At 49.7% G+C, this 26,797-nt stretch overlaps 1 protein-coding gene and 2 long non-coding RNA genes across 3 annotated transcripts in view; all 3 read left to right on the top strand.

The window, feature by feature from the left end:
• Positions 1-8,808, top strand: part of POLR3A (RNA polymerase III subunit A) — a 52,821-nt gene extending 44,013 nt beyond the window's left edge. The window contains exons 22-31 of the mRNA XM_058696807.1: positions 236-322; positions 413-495; positions 1,069-1,239; positions 2,326-2,419; positions 2,605-2,697; positions 3,954-4,118; positions 4,580-4,744; positions 4,960-5,091; positions 6,338-6,470; positions 8,159-8,808. Coding sequence (XP_058552790.1) covers positions 236-322; positions 413-495; positions 1,069-1,239; positions 2,326-2,419; positions 2,605-2,697; positions 3,954-4,118; positions 4,580-4,744; positions 4,960-5,091; positions 6,338-6,470; positions 8,159-8,307 — 1,272 coding nt within the window. The 3' untranslated portion in view covers positions 8,308-8,808. The remainder of the gene's footprint in view (positions 1-235; positions 323-412; positions 496-1,068; positions 1,240-2,325; positions 2,420-2,604; positions 2,698-3,953; positions 4,119-4,579; positions 4,745-4,959; positions 5,092-6,337; positions 6,471-8,158) is intronic.
• An 8,106-nt stretch (positions 8,809-16,914) lies between these two features.
• LOC131492882 (uncharacterized) lies at positions 16,915-21,714 on the top strand. The gene is made up of 3 exons (XR_009252327.1): positions 16,915-18,199; positions 20,968-21,049; positions 21,386-21,714. It is a non-coding gene; the product is annotated as an uncharacterized LOC131492882 (long non-coding RNA).
• A 6-nt stretch (positions 21,715-21,720) lies between these two features.
• Positions 21,721-24,600, top strand: LOC131492883 (uncharacterized). Its single transcript, XR_009252328.1, has 2 exons — positions 21,721-23,372; positions 24,394-24,600. It is a non-coding gene; the product is annotated as an uncharacterized LOC131492883 (long non-coding RNA).
• Positions 24,601-26,797: the final 2,197 nt, after the last annotated feature.

The following is a 26,797-nucleotide window of genomic DNA, read 5'->3' as shown; positions in this document are numbered from 1 at the left end:
CTACAGGTTTGTTCTAGCCATGCTGAGCTGTGTGAGTGCAGGTGATGGGAGAGCAGAGGAGAAGGCGACAGCGTGGGACACGCTCCCCGTGCCAGGGTCTCGTGGAGCAGGCGCAGGGGGCGGAGCTAGCCATCACGAAATCAGTGGACACCTGACATTATTGACATTTGTAAAACAAACTGCCGTCTAGGTTCCCGAGAAATACACAACTGATGCTTGCTGTGTAATCTTTCAGGAAATAAAAAAATTCATTAAGGGTGTTTCTGAGAAGATCAAGAAAACCAGAGACAAATACGGCATCAATGATAACGGCACAACAGAGGTAACGGGCGGCCTTCCCCGACCGGCTCAGGCACCTTCGTGGGCTCAGGTGCCACCAGCCTGACCCTGCACCCGGCTTCTGTCCTTCCAGCCCCGGGTGTTGTACCAGTTGGACCGGATCACCCCCACCCAGATTGAGAAGTTCCTGGAGACCTGCAGGGACAAGTACATGAGGTACGCATGCTAGTTTTCTTAGACTGCCAGGCAGTTGCATGGGCCTCCTGTCCTTCCTGTCTCCCCAGTGGAGCAAAATCCTGCGTCAGCACCACTTCCTGACTGTCAGCATCTGAGTAGGTTCTGTCCCCTCATCTCTTAGGGGCTCTGGTGGGGAGGTAGGCTGGATGCTGCAGGCGGTGGAAATAATCTCAAAGACATTTCCGAGTGTCCTCTCCCTGTGGAGTAACTATCGATATGTTTGGCGGGTACCAGCTGCTCTGTCCACCGTCGGCACCATGTGTCAGCAGGGCTCTTGGATCTTCTGCGGGCAGTTGATGTTTGGGCCCAGTCACCACATGCTGACCACAAGGAGCCAGTGGTCACTTCCGTTATCAGAGCCCCCTGACTGTCGTACCCCTTCCCCGCCTCCATCTGCACCTCCTGCCGACCTGTTGCAAGCACAGCCCAGCTTGTAGCGTATTCCCTCCTGACCCTGATGACACCTGCGTTCTTGTCTGTTGAGGGAGGAGAGAAGTGGAGCCTCCTCCCAGCAGTTTTGCTGGGCTTTTCTTCCATACCCTTCCCTTACAGGGCACAGATGGAGCCAGGTTCTGCAGTGGGTGCACTCTGTGCCCAGAGCATTGGTGAACCAGGCACCCAGATGACCCTGAAGACTTTCCACTTTGCGGGCGTGGCCTCCATGAACATCACCCTGGGTGTGCCCCGGATCAAAGAGATCATCAACGCTTCCAAGGCCATCAGGTGCCCGCCCTCCGTTTCCCTTTTGTTCTCCTGCTGCCTGTCACACATTCTCTCATCACGTGTGATACTCTGATGGGCAGTGTGGTAAACTCTGGTGATAGGCTTGTGTTAATCAGATCTGGGGTTTTAAAAGACCGGCTTGAGAAAAGTCAAAATTAGATACAGTGAAAACTGAGGCAGTGGTTGCTTATGGCCACAAGTCACATGAAAGGGAGAAACAAAAAAAAATGACTGGGAAAGCTATTAATAGGTCCCTGTAGATTTCAACTGGAGATCTGATTATTCCCAGCCTAATCACGCCTGACAGTGAGTGTGTCACTTGACTATTGGCCATATTCTGTGACTCCCAGGTGATTTCGTGGTAGGGCTTGTAGGTCATCTGAGACTAGAAAAAGATTAAAAACTCTCTCTCTCTGTCTCAAAAATAAATAAACATTAACAAAAAATTAAAAAGAAAAAGATTAAAAAAATACGTTACAGTGCGTTCTGTGACAAAATCATGATTCACTCGCGCTCCACATCCAACAAAGGGATGACAGGTAGCATTCAACGAAGGAGCGCCACGCTTGGTTCTAGAGCAGGACCTGGAGGCGTCCAGGGTGGCAGGGGCTCTGCAGCCTCCCTGGGTGGTTCCAGTCTCTCCCAGGAGTGTGTTCGGGGGTCGCCAGCCAGCACGTTCAGGGCACAGGCTGGTAGAGAGTGACTGGAAGAGTTGGAGACGTCCTGGAGAGGCGGTGGTGCAGGTAGGGCACAGCGATGGGAAGCTGTAATACACAAACACGAAGGGTCGGTTCACTCGGGGAGCAGAACCAGAATAACACCTGCGAGGACCAGAGAGGAAGAGATAGGTTCACTTGGTCAGGAAGAACGTCCCAAAAACTGTCTCATTCACTGATAGAGTGGGTCACGGCATGATTTCTAAAAATAGTAAGTCTGGGTGAGAATGTCTGTGAAGCCCCCAGTAAATGCCCAGGAAATTGCAGTTGTGTTTAGCGCTAGGATCCGGTAGTGCCTGGATTTCACAGAGCAGCCGTCTCCCGGTGGGCTCTCTCCTGCTGTAACCACTGTCCCCCTGCCTTTTCTCAGCACTCCCATCATCACAGCCCAGCTGGACAAGGACGACGACGCAGACTACGCTCGCCTCGTGAAGGGCAGAATTGAGAAAACCCTCTTGGGAGAGGTAAGAAGAAATCTCTCTTGGCAACAAGAACGCTAGATCAGCAACGTTGTGAGCAGGCGTAAACACCAGTGGTGGGTGTACTGGTCATTGTGGCCATGCTGGCCCGTGTCCCTAACCACAAGCAGCATATGCTCTTTGGAAAGGGAGAAGTGACTGTGTAACGTTCTGCTCTTTTGACATGACAGATTTCAGAGTATATTGAAGAAGTGTTTCTTCCGGATGATTGCTTTATCCTCGTCAAACTCTCCCTGGAACGGATCAGACTTCTGAGACTGGAAGTGAGTCACGTAATTAAATGTGGGCAGGAAGTCATCCTCCGTTAGTCCCAGGATGGGCGCCAGTAAACTGGGGCAGGAGCTAAGCGAGGCACGAGAAGCACTGCAGAGGCTTTATTTGGGTTTCTGCTCTGTAAGAGTCCATTGTACTTCCCTCCCTCTCTCTCTCTCTCTTTTTTCTTTTTAAGTTTATTATTTTGAGAGAGAGAGCACGAATGGGGCAGGAGCAGAGAGAGAATGAGAGAAAAGCCTAAGCAGCCTGCCATCTCGGAGTCACATCTCACAAACCGTGGGATCGTGAGCTGAGCTGAAATCCAGAGTCAGACACACAACCGACTGAGCCACCAGACCCTCCCCCCTTTCTCCCTTTCTAAACCTGACCCTGACACACACACTCCCATCTAAAGACACGCAAGAAATTAGTTGAAATTTTATGAAGCCACAATACTTTTTCACTATAGCATAGTACTGCGGGGTCTGGTGGGAGCATAGGGCCACCCGTGTCTCACTCGTCTGTGGGCCCTCAGCACAGTGCCTGTCTGGCTCGGCGAATGTTCTTGGCTGGGTGGCTTACTCCGACTTACTATTACTGGTGTTCCTGAATACATAAAGATTGAAAGAACATCAGCCTTTCTCACAGATCAGTTGAGGTAAGGTTGCAAACTGAGTAACTTCCTGGCGCTTTCCTCTTCCTCCCAGGTAGTTAACATCCATACTGCCCTTAATACATTGTTTCAGCCCATTCTCTCAAGTACCAAGTTTGTGTTGCCCGTAGACTGTGATTCCAGATTTGAGTGCCCAGTTTCCCGGCCTGGGGGCTTCTGTAGCCTAGCTCGGGCCACCTGCCTTGTGGCTCTTCTACCAGAAGAGCCGGGTTGCATTGAGAAATGTGGCACATGAGCAGTTGTAGTGAGGTCAGTAAGGGGGAGGCTTCACTGACACTTTTAAATTGTCCTGCTCTCCAGCCCCTGCTCCCAGAACCTCCTCAGAGCCTGTGTGTGTTGCTGTGAATTGACCATCCATTTTCAGTGGGGAAAAACGTTGGTTTGGGGATAAGGGGAGGTTGTGAAAAAAAACAAAAAGTCTCTACCTAACAAGGAAATACATAGTATGTCTCATTTTAAAACTTCATGGTGAGAAGCAAGATTGGGGGGGAAATGAGGTGGCTCACTGGGGGCAGCGATGGGAAAAGGCCATTGAAGCCTCCACACACGTCAGTGACGTCCTACGTGTGTGGCCCGTGCCCGGCCACCTTGCAGGTGAACGCTGAGACAGTGCGGTATTCCATCTGCATGTCTAAGCTCCGTGTGAAGCCTGGTGACGTGGCCGTTCACGGTGAGGCCGTGGTGTGCGTCACCCCCAGAGAGAACAGCAAAAGCTCCATGTACTATGTGCTGCAGTTCCTGAAAGAGGATCTCCCCAAGGTGAGACAAAAGTCCCTTCTTGGCCCCTCCCCCAGCCTATGCCCAGAGATTTGTAAAGGGAGAGGTGGCATTTACCTCTCCCCCAAATACCCAGCTGTCTGGCAACCTGAGGACTGAAGGTCCTGCGGAGACTGAAGGTGGTGCCTGTTTCTTCTTTTCTGCCACGTCCCTCTGGGATCAGGTTTTTCCCATCTTAGCACTGCCATGCTGACTCTGCTTGTTAGATTCCTGTCTGTTCTGTCGTAAAATTGATGGAGTATATATGGCATGGTCCCCTGATCTTCTGTTTTCTGCATAACCGCTAACAGCACACAGACACTTTTCGGTTTGGTAAGACCTGAGAAATGGGGATGGTCAAAGTGCCAACCCAGTTCTCACAGCCTTTGTGGTTTCTGAGGGTAACGGGGCCATGGGGCCATGGGCACTGCAGGGCCTCGAGCCTTCTGTGTCTCCGAGTGCAGGTGGTGGTACAGGGCATCCCAGAGGTTTCCAGAGCTGTCATCCACATCGACGAGCAGAGCGGAAAGGAAAAGTACAAACTCCTGGTGGAGGGCGATAACCTGCGGGCAGTCATGGCCACTCACGGTGTGAAGGGCACCCGCACTACCTCCAACAACACCTACGAGGTACAGCTCCTGCCCAGGGTCACCTCCCAGTTGTCCCGGCACACCCCTCTGACCCTGCCACTTGCCCTGGACCTACCACTAAAGATTGCCCAGCAGTCCGTTTCTGGTAGAGGGCCCGGAGTTTGCCGTTTAGCTTCCGGGCAGAGGAGAATGGAGGGAGAACTTGGGACGGCTTGCCGGAAGAGGCTGCTTGCACTCATCCTGGCTCTCTGTAGGTGGAGAAAACCCTGGGCATCGAAGCTGCCCGGACAACTATCATCAACGAAATCCAGTACACGATGGTCAACCACGGAATGAGCATCGACAGGAGGCACGTGATGCTGCTATCTGACCTGATGACCTACAAGGTTCGTGGGAGGGGTGTGGTGTGCCGGGCTGTCTCACACACGGCTGTGATAACACCATTGAAAGAAAATCAGATGTTACCATCACCCAAAAGCCAAAGCATGTGGTCAGGCTGGGTGTTCTGGTTAACTTCCAGGATGAAATGTGCCACCTCATGGAATGAGGTGGGATGTTATTTCTGTCCTTATTAGAAATGTCCTCCTAAAGCAAAACTGGCCATTGCCGAAAGCTTAGGGATTTCCATGGAAAACCAAGGTGTTTATTTCCCTTTGAACCCATTCATCACACTTCTATAGCCATTTCCAGGTAAATGATAAGTTAATGTGTTCTGAAGGGGAGGTTAGATGGAAATGAGATTGATTATTTTGTTTTCCTCTTTTCCCACAAATCATATTCCCCGGAGTAGTGCCATAAGGTTTTCAGGATGCCTCCCCATAGAACTAGGTGGGGAAATGACCCGTTTCCTCCACCCTGTGGTAAAGGCTCTCGTTTTTAAGTCTTCCCTTCCTGTGCTGTTCTCTATGCACGTATGTGTTACGTAGTTGCAGTGAGTAGTGGACATACCGTTTTTATCCTGTTTTATTTGTTGTAAGTACCTTCCACATTGTTATGTAGTTTTTATAAATATCCTTTTTAAACGATGATGCGGTATTTACTTGAATGAAGGCACCTAAATTTACTTAACTCTTTCCCTACTTTGAAACTCTCAAATTATTTGACTTTGGAATTCTTTGAGCCATAGTAAATATCTTCAGAAATACTCTCTTTTTTATTTTTTATTTTTTTAAAATTTTTTTTAACGTTTATTTATTTGAGAGACAGAGCATGAACGGGGGAGGGTCAGAGAGAGGGAGACACAGAATCTGAAACAGGCTCCAGGCTCTGACCATCAGCACAGAACCCGACGCGGGGCTCGAACTCACGGACTGCGAGATCGTGACCTGAGCCGAAGTCGGCCGCTTAACCAACTGAGCCACCCAGGCGCCCCAATACTCTCTTTTTTAAAATTAGGTCTTTAATTCTAGCTCTCAGTTCCTAGTTCTCTCTTCCAATGACACGTGGTCATGAGTGTAAGGGTCCGTGTCGCCGTGGGATACGGGCGGGACAGATGGCTGTTAGGGTCCTGTTCACACCTGAGACTAACCTGAACTGCCACCTCGCTGATCTCTGCTTATTCTGTTGATGGGGTTGCTTTGGGCCTTTGTAAGGGGCGTGAGTACCACCCTGTCCTCTCCTCTCCTGATGCAGGGTGAAGTCCTGGGCATTACGAGATTTGGCCTGGCCAAGATGAAAGAGAGTGTGCTGATGCTGGCCTCCTTTGAGAAGACAGCTGACCATCTCTTCGATGCTGCCTACTTCGGGCAGAAGGACTCCGTGTGTGGTAGGTTTGGTGTCTCTAGGAGCTTCACCAGAGGCCCTTGTTGACAGCTTATCTCGTGGGCTAGGGCTTCCCAGGAGGTGAGGGAACTGAGTAGGCAGAGCTTTTATTTTTTGAGAATAAAATCACGGATGATCTTTTTTTCTCCAAAGCCTGGCTGTGGCACCCTGCGTCCCTCCCTCTGTTACATGGCTCCTCTGTCAGTACAAATGGCTTTGGGGCCAAGAAGAAAAGATCAACCTTGGGCACCAAGGAATTTTCTCGACCTTGGAGTTGCAGTCAGCCACTCTGATCCTGCACCCCTCTGTGTGGTGCCTGGGCTGACAGGAGAGGGGCAGCGTCCAGCGCCCCTGATGTCGTGACCCCCTGGGAAAGAGCCGCCGGGCCCAGCACCGTGCGTGCACTTCCTTCAGCACGTGTGTGAGGTGCAGGTATTAAACCCTGCATAGGCGAGAAGAAGAAACTAACTTGCTTGCTGACAGGTCTCGCCCTACACCGGCCTCCTCCCCCTGCTATGCAGCGCATCTCTGATGACAGCCTGGGAGAGGAGAGCTGTGGGGGAGCCGTCACGACAGTGCCCGCTGCCCAGCTGGCTCTTCCCTGAGTCCAGCACTGAGTGCCTGCTGTTCTCTATCCTTTCTCATGTGAGACCCTGCAGGCCCGAGGCGGGAGTCCCCGGGGGACTCAGTAGCCTGCCCAAGGTCACATTCTCATCTGGCCCAAGCAGGGATGCCCAGCCTGGCTGCCGTCCCCACCACCAGAGCTCTGCTTCCTGGCGGTCGTTTCCCGTCTCCTCTCCCAGTCTTAGGTGGATTTGCCAAACAGGTGGCGGTCAGGTGGGGGTGCCCATCAGGGTAGACACCTCTGCTTTTTTTGTTCCTAAGGCTAACTCTTCCTCCTTTTGGAAGGGACGCAGCTTGCAGATAGAGGGGCAGAGAAATTACTACATCGTTTTTAAGATAATGGTCGGAGGAAAGAAAAGGGAACAGAGATTGGGGCAGGAGAACAGGGCAAGGCAAGGCAAAAGTAAGAGCAAGCATGCTTGACGATGGGACTGACAGCCAGCACGCACCCCACACACTGCCACCTCTCTCCATGCCGACCGCCTCTAGGGCCTGGCGTGGTCACACCATTCCCACTCTGAAACCTCCCCCTTCCTCGTCCTTTAATGTTGCTGATTCAGTGTCAACCCTCACATCGGTTGGTCTTTAATTTGGTGGTTGTCTCTCTGGTCTCCTGGTAGCACAAAGCCCAGAACACAGTAGGCAGGCACTCATTATGGAAGCAGAAGCCTGATCCAAAGTTGGAATGGAGTTCAGAGAAGGAATCTGCCCCATCACCTCACTCCTGTGTCTGTGCAGGAGCCTTGTCTTCTAAGTGTGTCTGGTTAGGGCTGTGGGTTTCCAAGGCACAGGTGTGCTGTTAGGCCTGGCCCAGCCCTGACCCCGAGCACAGGGAACAAGTTTCTGCTGCTCTTTCCAACGGGATTGGCATCTATCGACCATCAGCCTGGTTGCTTTTCTTCTAGGCCCTAAGTTAAGGAAATATTGGGTGGCTTGGTGTTTCCTGAGCATCACTCAGTATCCTTGCTGTCTACGTGAAGGCGTGCCTACAGACAGCGGGGACCTGCTGGGCTGTGAGCCCACCCCTGTGTTGAAAAGCCCTCTCATCCCCTTTCTGGTTGGTTTCAGGGGTGTCTGAATGCATCATCATGGGGATCCCCATGAACATTGGAACTGGGCTCTTCAAGCTGCTACACAAGGCCGACAGGGACCCAAGCCCTCCCAGGAGGCCCCTGATCTTCGACACAAATGAATTCCACATCCCCCTTGTCACATAGTCCAGGGAAGAGGGGACCATTCCTGACCTTGGCTCCTTGTCCCGTCTGGAAAGGGTCGACATTGGCGGCCGATCTGGAGAGCTTGTGCTTCCTGAGACAGACCCTGACATCCCCACCGTGCTGCCAGGTACCCCAAAGTCACGTGGTTTCTTCCCAGGCGCCACGGCATGCGGCCAGCATGCACCCCAGGAGCAGCTCACCGGTGGCCCTGATCACACCACGGTGCATGGTTGGGAGAACTGAGGTTTGTCTGTCTGTTTGAAACCCTGGAGTCACGAGGAGACCCCGGCCAGGCATCTTTGTCCTTCTCACTTCACCCATCCAACCATTGGCTCTCAGGAGTTTCACACCATGACCCAGAGCCAGCTATAAGCCTCACGGTCAGGGCATGTTCCTGGTTTTCCTGTCCCTCAGTCATGCTAGAATCTCTCAACATGGCCTACTCATGTAAATGTTATCACTATTATTTATTTGTTCAGTAAAGAGTCTCGTTATTTGTTATTATTTTGGCTTTACTTTCGAAACCAAGAAGCTATAAAAACTAAGAGAGCCAGCATCAAAGTATCATGGGAAAAACTGGTTAACCAAAGGGACCAACTAGGATTTGTAACCAAGTTGAAACTGTTATGAGACCCCAATACTCTGAAACATCTTTAACAGACACCCCTGGCGACCCCATTGTTTTTGTTTACCTCTGACCCCCGTAGGGGGAGACTCTGCCTTGTGACAGGAGTCAGACCCTCCTTTGTGGCCAATAGAAGCCTTGCCAAAGTTTGGAGCCCACTGAGGTGGGGACTGTCGGTGTACATGGAGGTGATGCATGAGGCTGGTCCAGGCCCCTGCACTGCCTGGGTGGCGACCACACCCCCTGAGGTATGTGCGCATTTGCCCTGCCTCCCACATCCAAAGAGCAAGCAGAGCAGGTGCAGAGCTATGGCCTAAAAAGTGCCCCGGGGGCTGCGGTGGGATAGGGCCCTCCTGGGTATAGACAGGCATCCTCCTTACATACAGGTAAGGGGTGAACAGGCCACCCAGACAGGAAAGGAGGACCACATGGGGGTGGAGTGTCAGAGCTGGCGGTGTGCCCCATTTGGCGATAGCAGGCTACTCAAAGGGTAAATCTGTAACAATCGAAAGCACCTGTCAGGCTGGGAGGAGAGCCCGCAGGGTATCCCAGGAAAACCCACATTTAATTGCCTTCTTGGTGTTCTGCTGGTGACTGCACCATCACTGGTGGGTTTTCCAGGGCTTGAGATGGGGTTTTGTGCAACAGAGGAAAGAAATGGACATAGCATGTCTCAGAGAGCAGACGGTTTTACTGCTGGAGACTGCGGTGTTTTGTACCGAATTGCTCCTTAAGATTGGGCCCGGGTCGGGGCGCCTGGGTGGCGCAGTCGGTTAAGCGTCCGACTTCAGCCAGGTCACGATCTCGCGGTCCGTGAGTTCGAGCCCCGCGTCGGGCTCTGGGCTGATGGCTCGGAGCCTGGAGCCTGTTTCCGATTCTGTGTCTCCCTCTCTCTCTGCCCCTCCCCCGTTCATGCTCTGTCTCTCTCTGTCCCAAAAATAAAAAAAAATAAAAAAAAAAAAAAAAGTTGAAAAGAAAAAAAAAATTAAAAAAAAAAAAAAAAAAAAGATTGGGCCAGGGTCACGGAGAAGAGTGATGATGGCCGCAGCTCTCTACTCCCTCTGGAGAATGTTCTGTGAAGTCTGCCCTCCTTTCCCTCCCTGTCCAGAGCCGAGTCCCACTGATGTGGTTCTTACCTCTTCACCAGAGGCTTGGGAAACCAAGGCTGTTTAGTTGGAAGTGAGATGATAGTGAAAAGTGGGGCTTTGACCCTGCTTCCTGGCTCCATGTACCTGAGAAGGTCTACTTCCGAAATGATGTCGCCCATTCTCTCATTGTATCCAGCCGCTGGAAGAAACAGCAGCCCAAACTGAAGACGTAAGAGTTTATTGTTGAGTAAGAAGATGGTGTGGCTGATTGAAGAGGCGGATGTGGTAAAAGAAAAAGTAGGGGAGGGGGGCCAGGCCCCCCCCCCCCCCCCCCCCATCTACCTCTTTACCACTCAGTTGGTTAAGCATCCAACTTCAGCTCAGGTCATGATCCCATGGTTTGTGAGTTCAAGCCCCGCTTGAGGCTCTCTGCTGTCATTGCAGAGCCCGCTTTGGATCCTCTGTTCCCCTCTGTCTGCCCCTCCCCTGCTTTCTCTCTCTCTCTCTCTCTCTCTCTCAAAAATAAACATTAACAAGCAAAGAAAAGAGAAAGTAGAGAAGATACACAGAATTCAAGTAGTATTACACAGAACTATGCTTGGCTTCCTCGGACGTTCCGTAGCTGGTTCCCCCAGTTCTGAGTTCATGCTGCTGGGGTATATTTCATATAACCACTCGTTCTGGGGTCTGTGTTAGAATGAATGCTTTCTCTCCCGTACTGAAGTGATTCTAAATTCAGCATTCTTGACCTGAGCGTTTGGCCATTCTCTGGCTTAAAATTCTGTTAAAATTAGTTTGGCCCTGTGGTCTCCTTGCACCCATGAGGTTGACTTAGGAACTCTTTAGGTGAAAACTCTTTCACCTAAAAAGTGAAAAGTGAAAACTTTTCAGGTTCTGCCTCCCACCCCTGTATCTCTGACCTAAGCTAGCCTGGTTCGTGACACAGGTGAAGCCTGTCAACTGGCTTGTTCGGGGTTGTCGCTTGAAACATCACCACAGGCACCGCTTCTCTCGCACAACCTGCAAAGAAACCTCAGAGCCACACCACCGCCTTCCTGAAAACCAGCCTGGCAGGGAAGCATCCGGCCTGCCCAGAGGCAGAACTGCTGGAGTGCACAAACGCAGAGGAAACATGACGCGCGCTGCCGTGAGCGGTAGAGACGATCCCGCCAGGAGCCGCGTCCCGCTTGAGCCAGTGCTCTGGGTGCCCTCAGGAGATGTGTGTGACTGCGCTGCATGCGGGCATGGGCAGGGTGTGGGTCAGCGTGGCGCCTGGGAAGAAACCACATGTCTTTGGGGTGCCTGGCAGCCCCCGCCCTGCTCCCCACCGTGGGTGCCGTAGTGGGCGTTCACCTCTCCCCGAGGGGTCACCCGCCCGCTCTGGCACTGGGCCGTGGGTAAGCACAGAACTCGGACCCCAGATCCACGCGGCAGTGTCCTCCAGAGCAAGCTCAGTACAAGGTTAGGATTTTTCTGTGTGCCTGTTTGGAAGAAATAAGAAAAACACATTTACAGTTTGTTTTTTCTTGTAATGTGTATATATTTTTGAGAGACAGAGCATGAGCAGGGGAGGGGCAGAGAGAGAGGGAGACACAGAATCTGAAGCAGGTCCAGGTTCCGAGCTGTCAGCACGGAGCCCGGCGCAGGGCTCGAACTCACAAACCGTGAGATCATGACCTGAGCCGAAGTCGGACACTCAACCGACTGAGCCACCCAGGCGCCCCAAGAAAAACACATTTAAATTGTGTCCTCCATATTAACAAATTCGTATTTCTGACTAGTGACCTGTCCAGTCCTTTGCCCTTTTTACACCTCTTGTACAAGGGGATTAAATGGCTGTCGTCAGCTCAGTTACAGCCCCCTACTTGTTCAGCACTGTGGGGGTGGGAGAGACATTCTGGAGTCTTTCAGAAAGTGTGTCAGAGTTAAATCACAGTGCTTCGTTTCTGTTTCACAGTGTATCCCTGCATGTTCACACTGATTCGTGTCTGATTGAGCCTGACACTGTATGATTATTTTTCTTGAATTTTTGCAGCACCTCTGCAGAACTCTTACTTTTTGAGTAGAACTGAAAAGAGGAAAACTTGCTATACATACAGTGGTAACAGTTCAGGCCTGTGGGTTGGGACACCTGTGGGCTCTCACTCCTGAAATAATCAATGTCCCCTGCCACAAGCCCACCTCCCAGGTGCTGGAGGTCAGCAGGGAATGCTGTGCCCCGCCCCTGTCATGTGGCCTAACTCCCAACTCCCAACTCCGCGGGACACGATGCAGCATCTCCTAAGCCTGTGCACTTTGAGAAGTGCCACCTAGCCAGGATCAAGTGCCTTGCCTAACTGTTTGGGTTTTTTTCTTTCTTTCTTTCTTTTTTTTCAAGTTTTTCTTAACTTACTCTTAAATTCATTCAGCTAATAAGGGCCTGCTAAAGCACTAGGTACTAGAAAAGCAGCAGTAAACGAAACAGGCAAATCAGATGCCGATGCACCTAAAACTCATTCTTCAGCAGAAGAGGGCAAAGAGGTTGTGGATCAAGCCTGCAGAAGTGTGTCCAGCACCGTCTAGGGTCACAGCTGCACAGTTGAGGATCCAGTGGGAGGCCCGCCACTTCAGGCTCACTGGGAAAAAGAGAAAGTTCCCTCGGCCAGCACAGCCCCCTGGTTCCAGCCCCTCTACAGGGTCTTTCCCTGCTGATTTGGCCTCTGTCCCTAGGACTTGGATTCTAGAAGGTGGGCACGGAGTGGAGGACACTCACTGGGTGTCCTGTGGCCCCTGGGGGAGGACGCTCCCATACTTACCCCACCTTCCATGTACAGTGTTACTAAGTGGACATTTAAGTCCAGGAAGATTTGTTCAGCTTCCGCTCTGTGCCAGGTGGTGTGCCCGCCTCAGAGAAAATCCCTGCATGCATGGGACTTACCATCTGGTCAACCAGCTTGCGGTTAAGAGCCTGGGTTCCATGAACAGACTATCAGAATTCAAATCCCAATTTCCCCTTTCTTCCTGGTGCCCTTGAACTCATGATTTAACCTCTCTGCCTCATTGTATAAGATAGGAGTGCTATTTAGTGGTACCCAACTCATGGGGTCATTGTGAAATTTCAGTGTGATTATGCATGTAAGATCCACATATAGCGGGGGCACAAAGGACACACTCATTATGTTCACAGTTATGGTGACTATCAGTATTTTTTATGAAAAACATGGTCTGAGAATTCAGAACTAAAACTCAAACTCTCAGGGTGCCTGTGCAGCTCAGTCAGTAGAGTGACTCGATTTCAGCTCGGATCGTGATCCCAGGGTTGTGGGATTGAGCCCCACGATGGGCTCCACACTGAGTGTGGAGCCTGCTTGAGATTCTCTCTCCCTCTGCCCTTCCTCCCCTCACTCTGTCTCTCTAAACATAAAATATATCCTTAAAACATTTTTTTTTTTTTTAAATATATATGGGGCACCTGCATGGCTCAGTCAAATAAGCTTCCAACTCTTGGTTTCAGCTCAGGTCATGATCTCATGGTTCGTGAGTTCGAGCCCTGCACTGTCAGTGTGGAGCCTGCTTGAGATTCCCTCTCTCCCTCTGTCTCTCCCCTGCTTGCACTCTCTCTCCCCCTCAAAATAAAAATTTTTTTTAAACGTTTGTCTATTTCTGAGAGAAAGCATGAGCAGGGGAGGAGGGAGACAGAATCTGAAGCAGGCTCCAGGCTCTGAGCTGTCAGCACAGAGCCCGACGTGAGGCTTGAACTCACAAACAGCGAGATCATGACCTGAGCCGAAGTTGGATGCTTAACCAACTGAGCCACACAGGCACCCCGATGAACTTTAAAAAAAGAAATAAAACCCAAACTCTGATCCTTTTAATTCACCCAGATGGAGCTGCCCTTTGTGGCCTTGAGGATCCAGCCTCCCTAGTCATAACTTCTGCCCCACAGTCCACTTGATCAGTAGATCCAGGAAGTATATCATACCAGGGAGAAGGCTAGGGAAGGGGACTGACATTAGGCAGTCATATGACTGGGGGCTTGAACGTTTTACTTTAGGCCATAATGTAAATGTGACCTCATTTTAAGAGTTGTGGGCAGTAAGACCAAAATAACAAAAGTCTTTATAGAGGTGGATATTGATACATTTATTTATATGGGTTTATTAAACAATAGGGTGTCACAGGAGGTGCAACGTTTTTCTCTTTAAAAGGGAGGTGACCGGGGCTCCTGGGTGGCTCAGTTGCTTACATATCTGACTTCAGCTCAGGTCATGATCTCATGGTTCGTGAGTTCAAGCCCTGCATTGGGCTCTGCACTGACAGCTTCTAATCCTCTATCTCCCTCTCTCTGCCCCTTCCCTGCTCGCTCTCTCTTTCTCCAAAATAAAGTAAAAAAACATTACAAAACGAGAGGTTACCATTTAAAAGCCTTCCGCAAAGAATATGTTAAGAAACCGGTAGTAACAGTTGCCTCTGGCAATGGAAGCAATGACGGAGGATGGAGGTATTTTTCACACTGTGTTCCGTTGGGCTTTTCTAATTTCGTGCTTTCTGAAGGTATTGCCATTTTTTTAAATCAATATCTGATGGTAACGAAGTCATGTTGGAAAGTGCTCAGGTGTTTTGAGAGTAGCGGAGTGGTGGCTCCCAGTTACTCAAACAGCAAGTACACACCAGATACGCAGGGTGGACACGGTCACTGGGATAAGGTGACAAAGATGTCTTCAGTTGACACGGCCTTAAATCTCCAAGATTTTCAGGATGCCTGGGGGGCTCGGTTGAGCATCCAACTTTGGCTCAGGTCGTGGTCTCACAGTCCGTGAGTTCCAGCCCCGCATCAGGCTCTGCGCGGTCAGCAAGGAACCTTCTTTGGATCTCCTGTTCCCCTCTCTCTCTGCACCCCCACCCCGTGCTTACGCTCTTTCTCTCAAAAATAAACCTTTAAGAAAGAAAACCACGATTTTCTCTTCTGACATAAGAAGACCGTAGTGGGCGTTGCAGGGCTGAAACGGCACTTCCACGAAGCTGTCAGACCCGGGCCCTGCTTCTCCCCTTGTACCAGCTCTGGTTTATGGCCCTGAACTCATCCTTCATGATCCAAGGCGGCCCCTCCATTTCCTGGCATTCTAGCCAGAAGACAAGGGGAAAGAGAGGCATAGCACTTCCTTTAAGGAAAGTTCCCAAAAGCTGCATGACGTTTCTGTTTCCATCCCTTCCGCCAGAACTAACCGAACCTAGCTCCAAGGGAAGCTGGCAAATGCCGCTTGGGTTCTGGGTAGCCGTGTGCCTAGCAAAGATAACCGGAGGAACAGGAAGTGGGAAACAATCGTGTCTCTGCTTCTGGTGTATCAGGACCTTCGGGGTTTTGTTGTTGTTAATTCGTTGTTTTGATTGACAAAGGTCCACAAGTCCCCCTGAACCCCTCAGAACAGAATGTTGCTGGGGCAGGTGGGACCAAGGAACCTCTTCCTCTTCAGAAGAAACGGACCGAGACCCTGACCCCTTCATTCCCCCTGTTCTTTTCCCCTTCTGGCAAATTTTACACCTGACAGTTTTTGTTTTGGCTTTTTGGCTTGGTTTTTTTGTTTTGTTTTTAATAAACTGATATTGAAATTAGATCACATTCCCTTAGCAGGCTGTTCAAAGTGTTTCTGGGCTCTTGGAGAATATAACTCAAACATTCATTCAGTAGCCCTGATGATTGCTCGCCTGCTACCAGGTGCTGGGTGGAGAGTGTGGGCAAAATTTCCGTGGCCCCTTACCTTGTTGACTTAATCCAGTCACAGCACTCTCCAGCAGAAATAAATGTAACTTTAAATTTTCTAGCATCCATACATTTTTTTAAAATGGTAAGCTTAATGTCAACGATATATTTTATTTAACTCAACACGTCCAAAATAAATATTTTTATTACGTAATCAATTTAAAAATTATGAGATATTTTGCACTCTTTATGCTAAGTTTTCAAAATCCAGTGTATTTTTTTTTAATGTTTATTTATTTTTGAGAGAGAGAGCAGGGGAGGGGCAGAGGAAGAGGGAGACAGAGGATCCGAAGCAGGCTCCAGGCTCCGAGCTATCAGCGCAGAGCCTGATGTGGGGCTCGAACCCACGAACTGTGAGATCATGACCGGAGGGGGAATCGGACACTTAACCGACTGAGCCACCCAGGTGCCCCATAATCCACTGCATGTTTTATACTTAACAGCATATCCCAAGTTCCATGTGTGCAATAGCCACATGTGGCTGGTGGCTATCATATTAAGACTGGAAAGCATGGGTTAGTGGAAGAGGAGAGACCGTAAATGGTACGCAATTACGTGCTGTGCTGAGCCAGGGAAGAGCTACAGTAATGAAGAAGAATGTAGAGCCGGTGGTCTGAGCGGGCCTCAGAGCAGGGGCCACCTGAAGGATGAGAAGAGCAAGGGCGATGGCTCCGGAAGAGGGACTGGTCCACAGGGAGGCCCTGGGGAAGGGGAGCCTGGCCCGTTCAAGGGCCAAGGGCCACCAGCAGGAAGCCAGTGACATCCTCTCCAGAAACTTCTAACCGGTATCTGAGCTGAGCCCAGGCCCAGGGAGTTTCCACCGACTTCTGTGCCTTCTGAGGCTGGGCCCTCGGCTCCCCCCACTCACTGTCCAAGGAACTTTCTGGTGAACGTCTATCTCTTGGAGTTTGGAAGTGTCCAGAAGTCATTTTCTGTGGCCTCTTCACCTGGCCCCAAACCCAAGTCCTATTAGAAGGTGGATGATCCACACTCTGAAAAGGCAGAGGGAGCCTGGCGGAGAAAGACCGAGTCCCACAGCCTCCGTCAGAAGCTTTTTGGCACAGAGTTCGCTCCGTGTTCACAGTGCGCCTGGGGCCTGTACTTCCATACTCCTTTCCTGGTGGGAAGCCAGGGGTGAGGAGAATCATGCCCCTGTCCCCTGCAGTCACTTCACCACCAAACAACAGGCCTGACCAATTCACCCCATACAGGTCGGGGAGCATATCGTAACCACCCGAGGCTGGCATGAGAAGTAAACTTGACCAGACTCCCGGCTAGACTACACCAGTCTCCCAGGTGCTCAAGGCAAGCGATGTATTCAGCCTTCAGTAAGACAGCGCTCAGGCTCCGTGTGAATTCACAGAGGTGCCAAGAACTCCACGGGTCCGGCAGAAATGGTCCTGGTCTGAGCGAGCCAAGACCCACCCTGCCTGGGTTGGCCACCTTACCTGCTTTCCCTCCCTCCCAGTTTCCCAGTCCACAAACCACCGTCTGGCCTGCGTATTTTAATTATTTTGCTAATTGTGTCTCCCCCCAGTGGAATGCAGACTCCACGAGGATGGGTAGCTCCTTTTGTTTTAATCGCCCCGCTGTGTCCTCCAGGCTTAGCACGGTGCCTGGCACGTAGTGGGTGGAATAAATGAAGTGGATTCAGTCTTGAATTCCCTCTTAGTATTCAGCATCAAGGAGTGAGGCCCTTGGAGCCCAGCAGCCTGGATTTGTATCTCTGCTCACTTTGCAGCTTCCTCGAAGCTGCCCCGAGCCCACAGGCCCGTTAAGGGTGTCCTCGCTGCAGGGTCTCTGTCCAAGGACTGTCGTCTCCCACTTTCCCCCCACCAAAGGCTCAATTCCACCTTTGCCCAGGGCGGGCCCCTCGCAGCACGCTGCAACCGGGGCAAGTGGCTGATGAGCACCTCCCCGCCTCCCATTCCTGTCTGCGGGCCTGGGCCCCAACCCTGGCCCCAAACAGAAGAGTCGGAGCCAAACACTTCCAGCATATACCACCATGGGTGATTTATTTAAGGGTCTCCAAATAATCACTTAAGTGTCACCATGGCAACCTGAAGAGTTGCCATGGAGATTGGAGCAGGAAACGTCCCCATGGAGACCCCTGGGAGACTCTCTAGGAAATCATTACCAGGTGGATGGGGCTTGAGAAGGGGGAGCTGGGCACATGAGGGAGCCCCACGGTTCTGTGTACTGGCAGGAGGAGGGGGTGAAAGGGCAGGGTGGGAAAGACCAGCCTGGGAAGGCGGGCAAGTTAATGATCTCCACCAAGTCTAAGGTCCCGTGTGATAAAGAACTACCGTATGCACAGAATCCATCTGACGGGAAAGTCGGGAAACTAGAAACTTTGGTGGCCCCAAAGAAGGGGGTGAGGGAGAGAGACTTATTCGTCATGTGTGCTCCTTTGTGTACTGTCGGACTTTGTTTTGTCAGGTATGTAAATATTAAATATTCCAAAACTAAAATTAAATAAGTTATTTACAGAGCATTTACTACATTCAATATGTATACCCTCAAAACAACTCCATAAGGTTAGGTATCAATCCCACTACACAGATGGGCAAACTGGGGTTCAGAAAGCGGCCCACCATCACACAGATCAGTGGGAATTAAACCCAGGGCTCTCCAGCACCCCCAGCACGTCTGAGTTCTCTGATCTGCCTCTGGCCCGCTGAGCACTGTTAGGTGACTGTCACACCCCTGGAGCTCAGTGTCTTCCCCTGCAACAGCTGGGCGGTGGGGACTGGGTGAAAGCTAAAGTCCTGCTATAGCGCTGACATCCTGTGACTGGGGGCTCTTTGGAAGGGTTTCTGAGAATGATCACCACAGCCCTTCTCTTCCTCCCCCTTTCCCTCAGCCACTCTCCAGTCCCCATCCACAGCAGTGCATCTGCAGGGTTCCAAAGGAAACACTTCACTCAGAGAGCCAAGCCAGAGGGACCTTTGAAGAAGCTCTATATTCCCTCTTAGCAGAGGAGGAGGGTGTGGCCCAAGAGAGGGAAGGTGACCCACCAGGCAAATGCAAACCCAAACCATGACCTATCTCCACGCACCCATTAGGGTGGTTATCATGGAAACAAAACAAAACAAAACAAACAAAAAAAAAGATGAACCAGGACAAGTGTCTGGAAAGATGTTGAGAAATTAGAACCTTCATACACTACTAGTGGGGAGATTGGAACCTACATACACAGCTATCAAATGGTTCAGCTGTGTCTCAGCTCAGGCTGCTACAACAAAATCCCATTGGCTGGGTAGTTTAAATAACAGACACTTATGCGGCACCTGGGTGGCTCGGTCAGTTAAGTGTCCGACTTCGGCTCAGGTCATGATCTCATGGCTTGTGAGTTCGAGCCCTGCGTCGGGCCCTGTGCTGACAGCCAGGAGCCTGGAGCCTGCTTCGCACTCTCTCTCTCAAAAACAAATAAACACTTAAAAATAATAATAACAAGGGGCACCTGGGTGGCTCGGTCGGTTGGGCATCCGACTTCGGCTCAGCTCATGATCTCCCTGCTCGTGAGTTCGAGCCCCACGTCAGGCTCTGTGCTCAGAGCCTGGAGCCTGCTTTGGATTCTGTGTCTCCCTCTCTCTCTGACCCTCCCCTGTTCATGCTCTGTCTCTCTCTGTCTCAAAAATAAATAAATGTTTAAAAAAAATTTTTTTTAAATAATAATAACAAAATAAACAACGCACACCTCTTTCTCACAGTTCTGGACACTGAGAAGTCCAAGATCAAAGTGCCACTATATTCAGTTCTTCATGAGGGCCCATGTACAGACAGCCACCTGCTTGAGGTATCCTCACATGGTGGAGGGAGAAGCTCAGGTGTCTCTTTTCTTCCTATAAGGGCTCAAATCCCATCATGGAGCTCCACTCTCATGACCTCATCTAAATGTAATTACCTCCCCAAAGCCTCACCTCCTAATAGCATCACATTGGGGGTTATGGCTTCAACCATTAATTTAGTGGGGGGATGGACGCAAACATTCAGTCCATGAAAAAAATTCTAGAAAACAGTCTGGCAGTTGCTCAAAGGGTTAAACATAGGTATCACATGGCTCAGCAATTCTGCACCTAGGTGTATCCCCAAGAGGGTTCAAAACATGGGTTAATGCAAAAACAGGGACAGGAATGTTCATGGCGCCATTCTACAAAATAGTCAAAAAGTGGAAAGGACCCAAATGTCCGTCAGTGGATGAGTGGATAAACAAAATGTGGCACATCCACAAATGGAATGTTATTTGGCCATAAAAGGGATCAAAGTATTGACCTACGCTACAATGCGGGTGATCCTTGAGAAGGTCATGCTAAGGGAAAGAAGCCACTCACAAAGCACCACACAGAACCACATACCATATATGTGATGGCACTTACATGAAACAGGGGTATCTGTAAAGACAGAAAGTAAGTTAGTGCCTGCTCGGGGCAGGGGGCGGTGGGGGGGGGGGTGGCGGGGAAGATTGGGTGGTGACTGCTAATGGGTGTGGGGTTTCTTCCGGGGTGGTGAAAATGTTCTCAAATTGACTGTGGTGATAGGTGCATGACTCTGAATATTCTAAAAGTCACTAAATTGTATACTTTGAGTGGGTACATTGTATGCTACGTGGATAATATCTCAATAAAGCTGTTTAAACAAGAGAGTGAGAGGGAAAGTACTAACCCAAGGTCGCACAACCACTAGTGGCTGCTTTGGGGTCCCGGCGACCGGCCAGCCTCCTCGCACCCATTCTCTTTAGGAGGGCCAGTAGGGCTTCTCGGGCTGTTTCTGAAATGAGTGGGTGCCGTGTGCTGGGGGCTTCAGATCGTGCCCTCCTCCCCACGGCCCTCAGCCAGACCATCATTCTTTAACAAATGGGGCAACCTCAAGATTTCATTTAGAGAAAGGGGTCCACTGTCAAAAGAAAAGAAAAGTAAAAGTTTGAAAGACACTGACCAGAGAAAGTATTAAGGAGGGATGGCAAAGTGATTAAGAACCTAGCCACTGGCCTTGTAGGAAGCCTGTCTTTTTATTCTGATGCTTTGATATGCTGGGGCCTTGCTGACCCTGGAGAGACTACCCCTTCCAGGACTAGCCAATTCCTGGAGATAAAGGATTGTCCTGGGAGTGCACTTTTAATATGCAAACCAACTGATTTAGAGCCCATATCCCAATCACCTTTTTTTTTTTTAATACATATAAGTTTTTTGTGTTTTTTTTTTTAGGTAATCTCTACACCCAACATGGGGCTTGAACTTGCAACCCTGAGATCAAGAGTCACATACTCCCATCGACTGAGCCCGCCAGGTACCCCAATAGCCTTGTTATTACACTCAGCCACTATTCCCCTGCCCTAATCACCCCAGGGCCAGGTACCAGACAACAAGGGACAGCCCTATGCCCCAGAGCCACTGACACTATTCAAACTAGACAATCTTGAATGTGCTTACCCCACCTTGCCCATCCTTCCTGCAGAAACCACAACAAAGGGTCTCAGCCATGTTTCCCCTTCCCCACCTGCCTTCTGGTGCTTCCCAGTGTGCCCCTGTATGGCACGTCCCCTCCTCTTGGGAACTGTGAGTAACATACTCTCTTTTTTTTTTACTGAGGAATAATTGACATATGCCATTATATTCGTTTCAGGTGCACAACATAATGATTCAATATTTGTGTACATGGAAAATGATCACCACAGTAAGTCTAGCTAACATCTGTCACCATGCATAATCATAAAACTTTTTTTCTACTTGTGATGAAAACTTTTAAAATCTACTCTCTTAGCAATTGTCAGACATACAGTACAATATTGTTAGCTACAGTCACCATGCTGGGCACACACTACCTTTCCTAGGACAATTATCCCCCGATCTGTTGGCCTCACCATACCTGAATAAAAATGAGGTCTATGTTTTGTTGGGTTTTTTTAAATTTTTTTTTTTTAACATTTATTTATTTTTGAGACAGAGAGAGAAAGAGCATGAACAGGGGAGGGTCAGAGAAAGAGGGAGACACAGAATCTGAAACAGGCTCCAGGCTCTGAGCTGTCAGCACAGAGCCCGACGTGGGGCTTGAACCCACGGACTGCGAGATCATGACCTGAGCCGAAGTCGGCTGCTTAACCGGCTGAGCCACCCAGGTACCCCAAAAATGAGGTCTATGTTTTAAAGCAGGCCTTGTTCTGCTCTAAGTCTGCCTTGGCCCCCCGTGACCTCAGACAAAGTCCTCCACCTCTGTGTCTCCCTGTACTCCTCCACAAACCCAGGTTACCAGCTGGGCCGGGCTCAGGATCCTCACAGACCGGTGTTGTGTTTATAATCCATTGTGGCTTACAAAAGAAGGCTGTGCCAAGGGCCCGAGTGGGCACTCCAGTCCAGCTCCTGCTCTGCTTTTCAAGCTATGGATGTGCCAGGAAAAAAGGGCATCGGTTCCTAATACATAAAAAGGCCCCGGTGGGTCAGCAGTGGCCCTCAGCCACCATATGGTGCTACTACCAGGACTGATAGGGTTAAGAGTTGTGGAGTACGTAGAACAGCACCTAGCATGCCAGAAATAGTGTCATCATGGTCCCAGAAGGCGGGACAGGGTTCCTAGATACCGTGACAGTATCAAGGAAGGGTTCCATTCTTAGATTTTTTTTTTAATGTTTTTATTTATTTTTGAGAGAGAGAGAAACAGAGTGTGAGCAGGGGAGGGGCAGAGAGAGAGGGAGACACAGAATCTGAAGCAGATTCCAGGCTCCAAGCTGTCAGCACAGAGCCCGATGCGGGGCTCGAACTCACCAACTGTGAGATCATGACCTGAGCCGAAGTCGGACGCTCAATCGACTGAGCCCCCCAGGCGCCCCAAGGAAGGGTTCCATTCTATTTTGCTTTGGGGGGATAAGGGGCCATGGGTGTACTTAAGCCGATGTCATTTAATTTTTTGAAAAATTTTAATGTTTATTTATTTTTGAGAGAGAGACAGAGCGTGAGTGGGGGAGGGGCAGAGAGAGAGGGAGACACAGAATCCGAAGCAGGCTCCAGGCTCCGAACTGTCAGCACAAAGTCCCACGCGGGGCTCAAACTCCCAAACCGCGAGTTCATGACCTGAGCCGAAGTCGGACGCTTAACCGACTGAGCCCCCCAGGCGCCCCTAGCCGATGTCATTTAAATCTCAAAGGAAAATGAACTGAGCTGATGCCCAGTCTACAAATGAACACATATTTGCACACCCACATTCATAGCAGCATTATTCACAAGAGCCAAAACGTGGAAGCAACCCAAGTGCCTGTTGACAGATGAATAAACAAAATGTGCACTATGAACACAATGAAATATTATTCAGCCTTAAAAAGGAAGGAAATTCTGACGCACGCTACAACCTAGATGAGCCTTGAGGACATTACACCAAGTGAAATAAGTCCGTCACTAAAAGACAGATCCTGTATAATTCTACTTATATTAGGTGCCTAGAAGAGTCAAATCCACAGACACAGAAGTAGAACGGTGGTTGCCAGGGGTTGAAGGGAGGGGGAAATGTGGAATTGTTGTTTAATGGACACTGAGTTTCAGTTTTTCCAGGATGAAAAAGTTCTGGAGATGGATGGTGTTGATGGCCACACAACAACGTGGATGTACTGAATGCCACCGAAGTATACACTTAAAAATAGTTTAAGTGATAGATTTTATGTAATGTGTATTTTACCACAATTTCGTTTTAAAGGCACAGCCAAGTCATTTGCTAACAAATCCATACACAGGAGAGTAGTGACCCTCGTCCTTTAGGAAAACTGCTCAGGGCAGTGGGAAGCGATCTTTAAAATGCTTCTCAAGGGGCGCCTGGGTGGCTCAGTCTGTTGGGCGGCCGACTTTGGCTCAGGTCATGATCTCATGCTCCGTGAGTTCGAGCCCCGCGTCGGGCTCTGTGCTGACCGCTCAGAGCCTGGAGCCTGTTTCAGATTCTGTGTCTCCCTCTCTCTGACCCTCCCCCGTTCATGCTCTGTCTCTCTCTGTCTCAAAAATAAATAAACGTTAACAAACATTTTTAAAAAAAAAAAAAAAGCTTCTCGACCATAGAGGAAGGGAAAGAAAAATAAGTTACCAACAGAGAGGGAGGGAGGCAAACCATAAGAGACTCTTAAATACAGAGAACAAACTGAAGGTTGATGGGGAGGTGGGGGATTGGGGGCAGGAAAAGTGGGTGATGGGCATTGAGGAGGGCACTTTTTGGGATGAGCACTGGGTGTTGTATATACAATGAACCATGGGAATCTACTCCCAAAGCCAAGACCACTGTATGCACTGTATGTTAGCTAACATGACAATAAATTATTAAAATAATTTTAAACCGAAGAAGGGAAAAATAAATAAGTAAGTAAGTAAGTAAATAAAGTGCTTCTCCACTAGGCAGGTGGTAACATTTGTTTGGACCCCTCAGAGCCCGCGGAGGCCGAGCTCTCTGTCCGTGAGGTGCCTGGAACGTGAGGTTTCCTGCTCACACCAGCTATTTTATTTTTTATTTTCTTTCCTTTTTATTTGTATCCCAATATAGTTAACCTACAGTGTTGTATTAGTATGAGCTGTTTTAAGTTAATCGCACGCACATAGATTCATGCTAATGTGACAGGAGAAAATGCTCTCTCTCTAATTTGCACTTGTTTGTTTTCTCCTGAGGTTCAACTTGTTGTTGACTAGTGGTTTTCATCTTTCACAAGTGGCCTGCTGTCAATGCTCCTAGAACAACCAGAAACACAAGTGCTTCCTGGTCCCCCTGGCACCTCAAAGGTCATTGCCCTTGTTTTTGAGAAGTTGCTAGTCTTGGACGTCCGGTGTCTCAGTCAGAATTCCTAGTGACAAGAGATAGAAACCAAATCCAGCTCACGATGTGGAAAAGTTTTGTTCTGTTTGTTTTTGGAAACGTATCAGGCAGCGCACAGAGTCGTCACAAAGGCTGGGAAGGCAGTGCAGGGATTCACGATGAAGAGATAAGCAAAAGGCAAGAGCAAACAGCAGCAGAGAACCGACGGGGCCGCACCCCTGCGTGGTCTGGTGAGGGCCTGGGGCGCCTTGCTGGGGGGCCTGGTGCCGCCTTGGCCCTACTGCTAAGACTCTCCATTCTCCCCTTGCAGGGCAACCGGTTGAGCACACTGGCCACCAGGGACCAAGGGCAGGGGTAGTAAGGGTCTGTCATTCCTGTCCTGGGGAACAGGAGACAAGGAAATGCCTTCACTTGATGGAGGAAGGAGAGATTTAGATGCTGGGCCATCCAGAAGATGAGAAACACCAAGTACTTAAGAGAGTATAAACCATCTTTGTGTCCATAAGAGTAGCAATCAACAGCCGCTGTTTATCGGGTTTTGCTGATAGGGTTATGCAGCAAGAACCCCGGTGAACATATCAAATGTTGTCATTAACTCTTCAAATGATCCTGTAACAGGTATGCTTGTCCCTGTTTTGTAAGTGAAAAACCTGAGGCCCAGAGTGGTTCTTTCACTCTTCCAGGTCAGGCATAAATGTTGGAACCAGAAAACAAACCCAGTTCCATCTGACTCCAAAGTCACCAGGGTTTCTACGTGGTTGACCAGTCACAACACCTGCCTCCCCAGGAGTGGCCAGAGGCCACCCAGAGAGCACGTAGCAGAGTGTGACCCCGGAGCCTCTGGCTGGATCTGCTCTATCAGGATCTCTGAATGCTCTTCAAGGTCCGGGAAGGCTCCAAACACAACCACTCCCCACCTGATTGATGTAAGGAAGCTTTTGCCAGGGTGTTTTCTTCATGTTCTCTTATTTAGCCAGGAAAAAACGTATAGAATGTGTATTTAAAAAAATATTTTTGCCAGGGGGGTGGCGCCCGGGTGGCTCAGTCAGTTGAGTGCCCGACTTCAGCTCAGGTCATGATCTCCCTGCTCGTGAGTTCGAGCCCCACATCAGGCTCTGTGCTCAGAGCCTGGAGCCTGCTTTGGATTCTGTGTCTCCCTCTCTCTCTCTGCCCCTTTCCCACTCACACTCACACTCTTTCTCTCAAAAATAAATAAACATTGAAAAAAAATTTTTTTAATAATAAAATAAAATAAATATTTGGGGGGGCACCTGGGTGGCTCAGTCGGTTGAGCATCTGACTTTGGCTCGGGTTGTGATCTTGTGGTTTGTGAGTTCAAGCCCCAACCAGCACAGAGTCTACTTCATATCCTCTGTCTCCCCCTCTCTCTACTCCTCCCCTTCTTGTGCTCTGTATTAAAAAAAAACATTAAAATAATATTTAAAAAGATATTTGGGGGCACCTGGGTGCCTCAGTCTGGTTGAGCATTCAACTCTTTTTTTTTAAATTTTTTTTAACGTTTATTTATTTTTGAGACAGAGAGAGAAAGAGCATGAACAGGGGAGGGTCAGAGAGAGAGGGAGACACAGAATCCAAAGCAGGCTCCAGGCTCTGAGCTGTCAGCACAGAGCCCAACGTGGGGCTCGAACTCACAGACCAAGAGATCCTGACCTGAGCCAAAGTTGGATGCTTAACAGACTGAGCCACCCAGGCGCCCTGAGGACATTTTCTAAACTGTGGAAAATAGTGTCCAAGGAGACAATGGCCGTCTCACTTGGTGGGAAAAGCAGATCAGCGTGCAAGGCTGCCAAGGCAAGGGGTATGGTGAGGAGATACAGAAAAGGAGACTCTCCCCCCAAAATTTACATTACAATCCTCCTTGGGGGCATAGGAAACTTTCTGAGGTGATGGGAATATTCTATATTTTGGTTGTGATGAAGGTCATATAGCTGTTTACATTTGTCAAGATTGTACTCTTAAATGAGCGAATGTTCTTGTAAGTAAATCAATATCTTGTATTTTAAATCAGTAGAGTTGATTATTTCAGAATCCCCCTTGAAGCTTGGCTGACCCCTAAACCAACCCACCCAGAGCGCCAGACTCGTGAACAGAGCAGAGAATCAGGCCTCTGCAGCTGGACAGCTGAGTGGAGATTTCTAGCTGTCCAGCACCGGGACAGCTGGAGTCTGGCCCCAGCCACAGTAGACAGACCTTGGCAAAGACCTAAGCGGTCTTTCGGCTGAGACCCTACAAGGACCA

The sequence above is a fragment of the Neofelis nebulosa genome, chromosome 13, assembly GCF_028018385.1.
Source record: "Neofelis nebulosa isolate mNeoNeb1 chromosome 13, mNeoNeb1.pri, whole genome shotgun sequence".
Lineage (NCBI taxonomy): Eukaryota > Metazoa > Chordata > Mammalia > Carnivora > Felidae > Neofelis > Neofelis nebulosa.
This window is presented reverse-complemented; position numbering and strand designations above follow the sequence as displayed.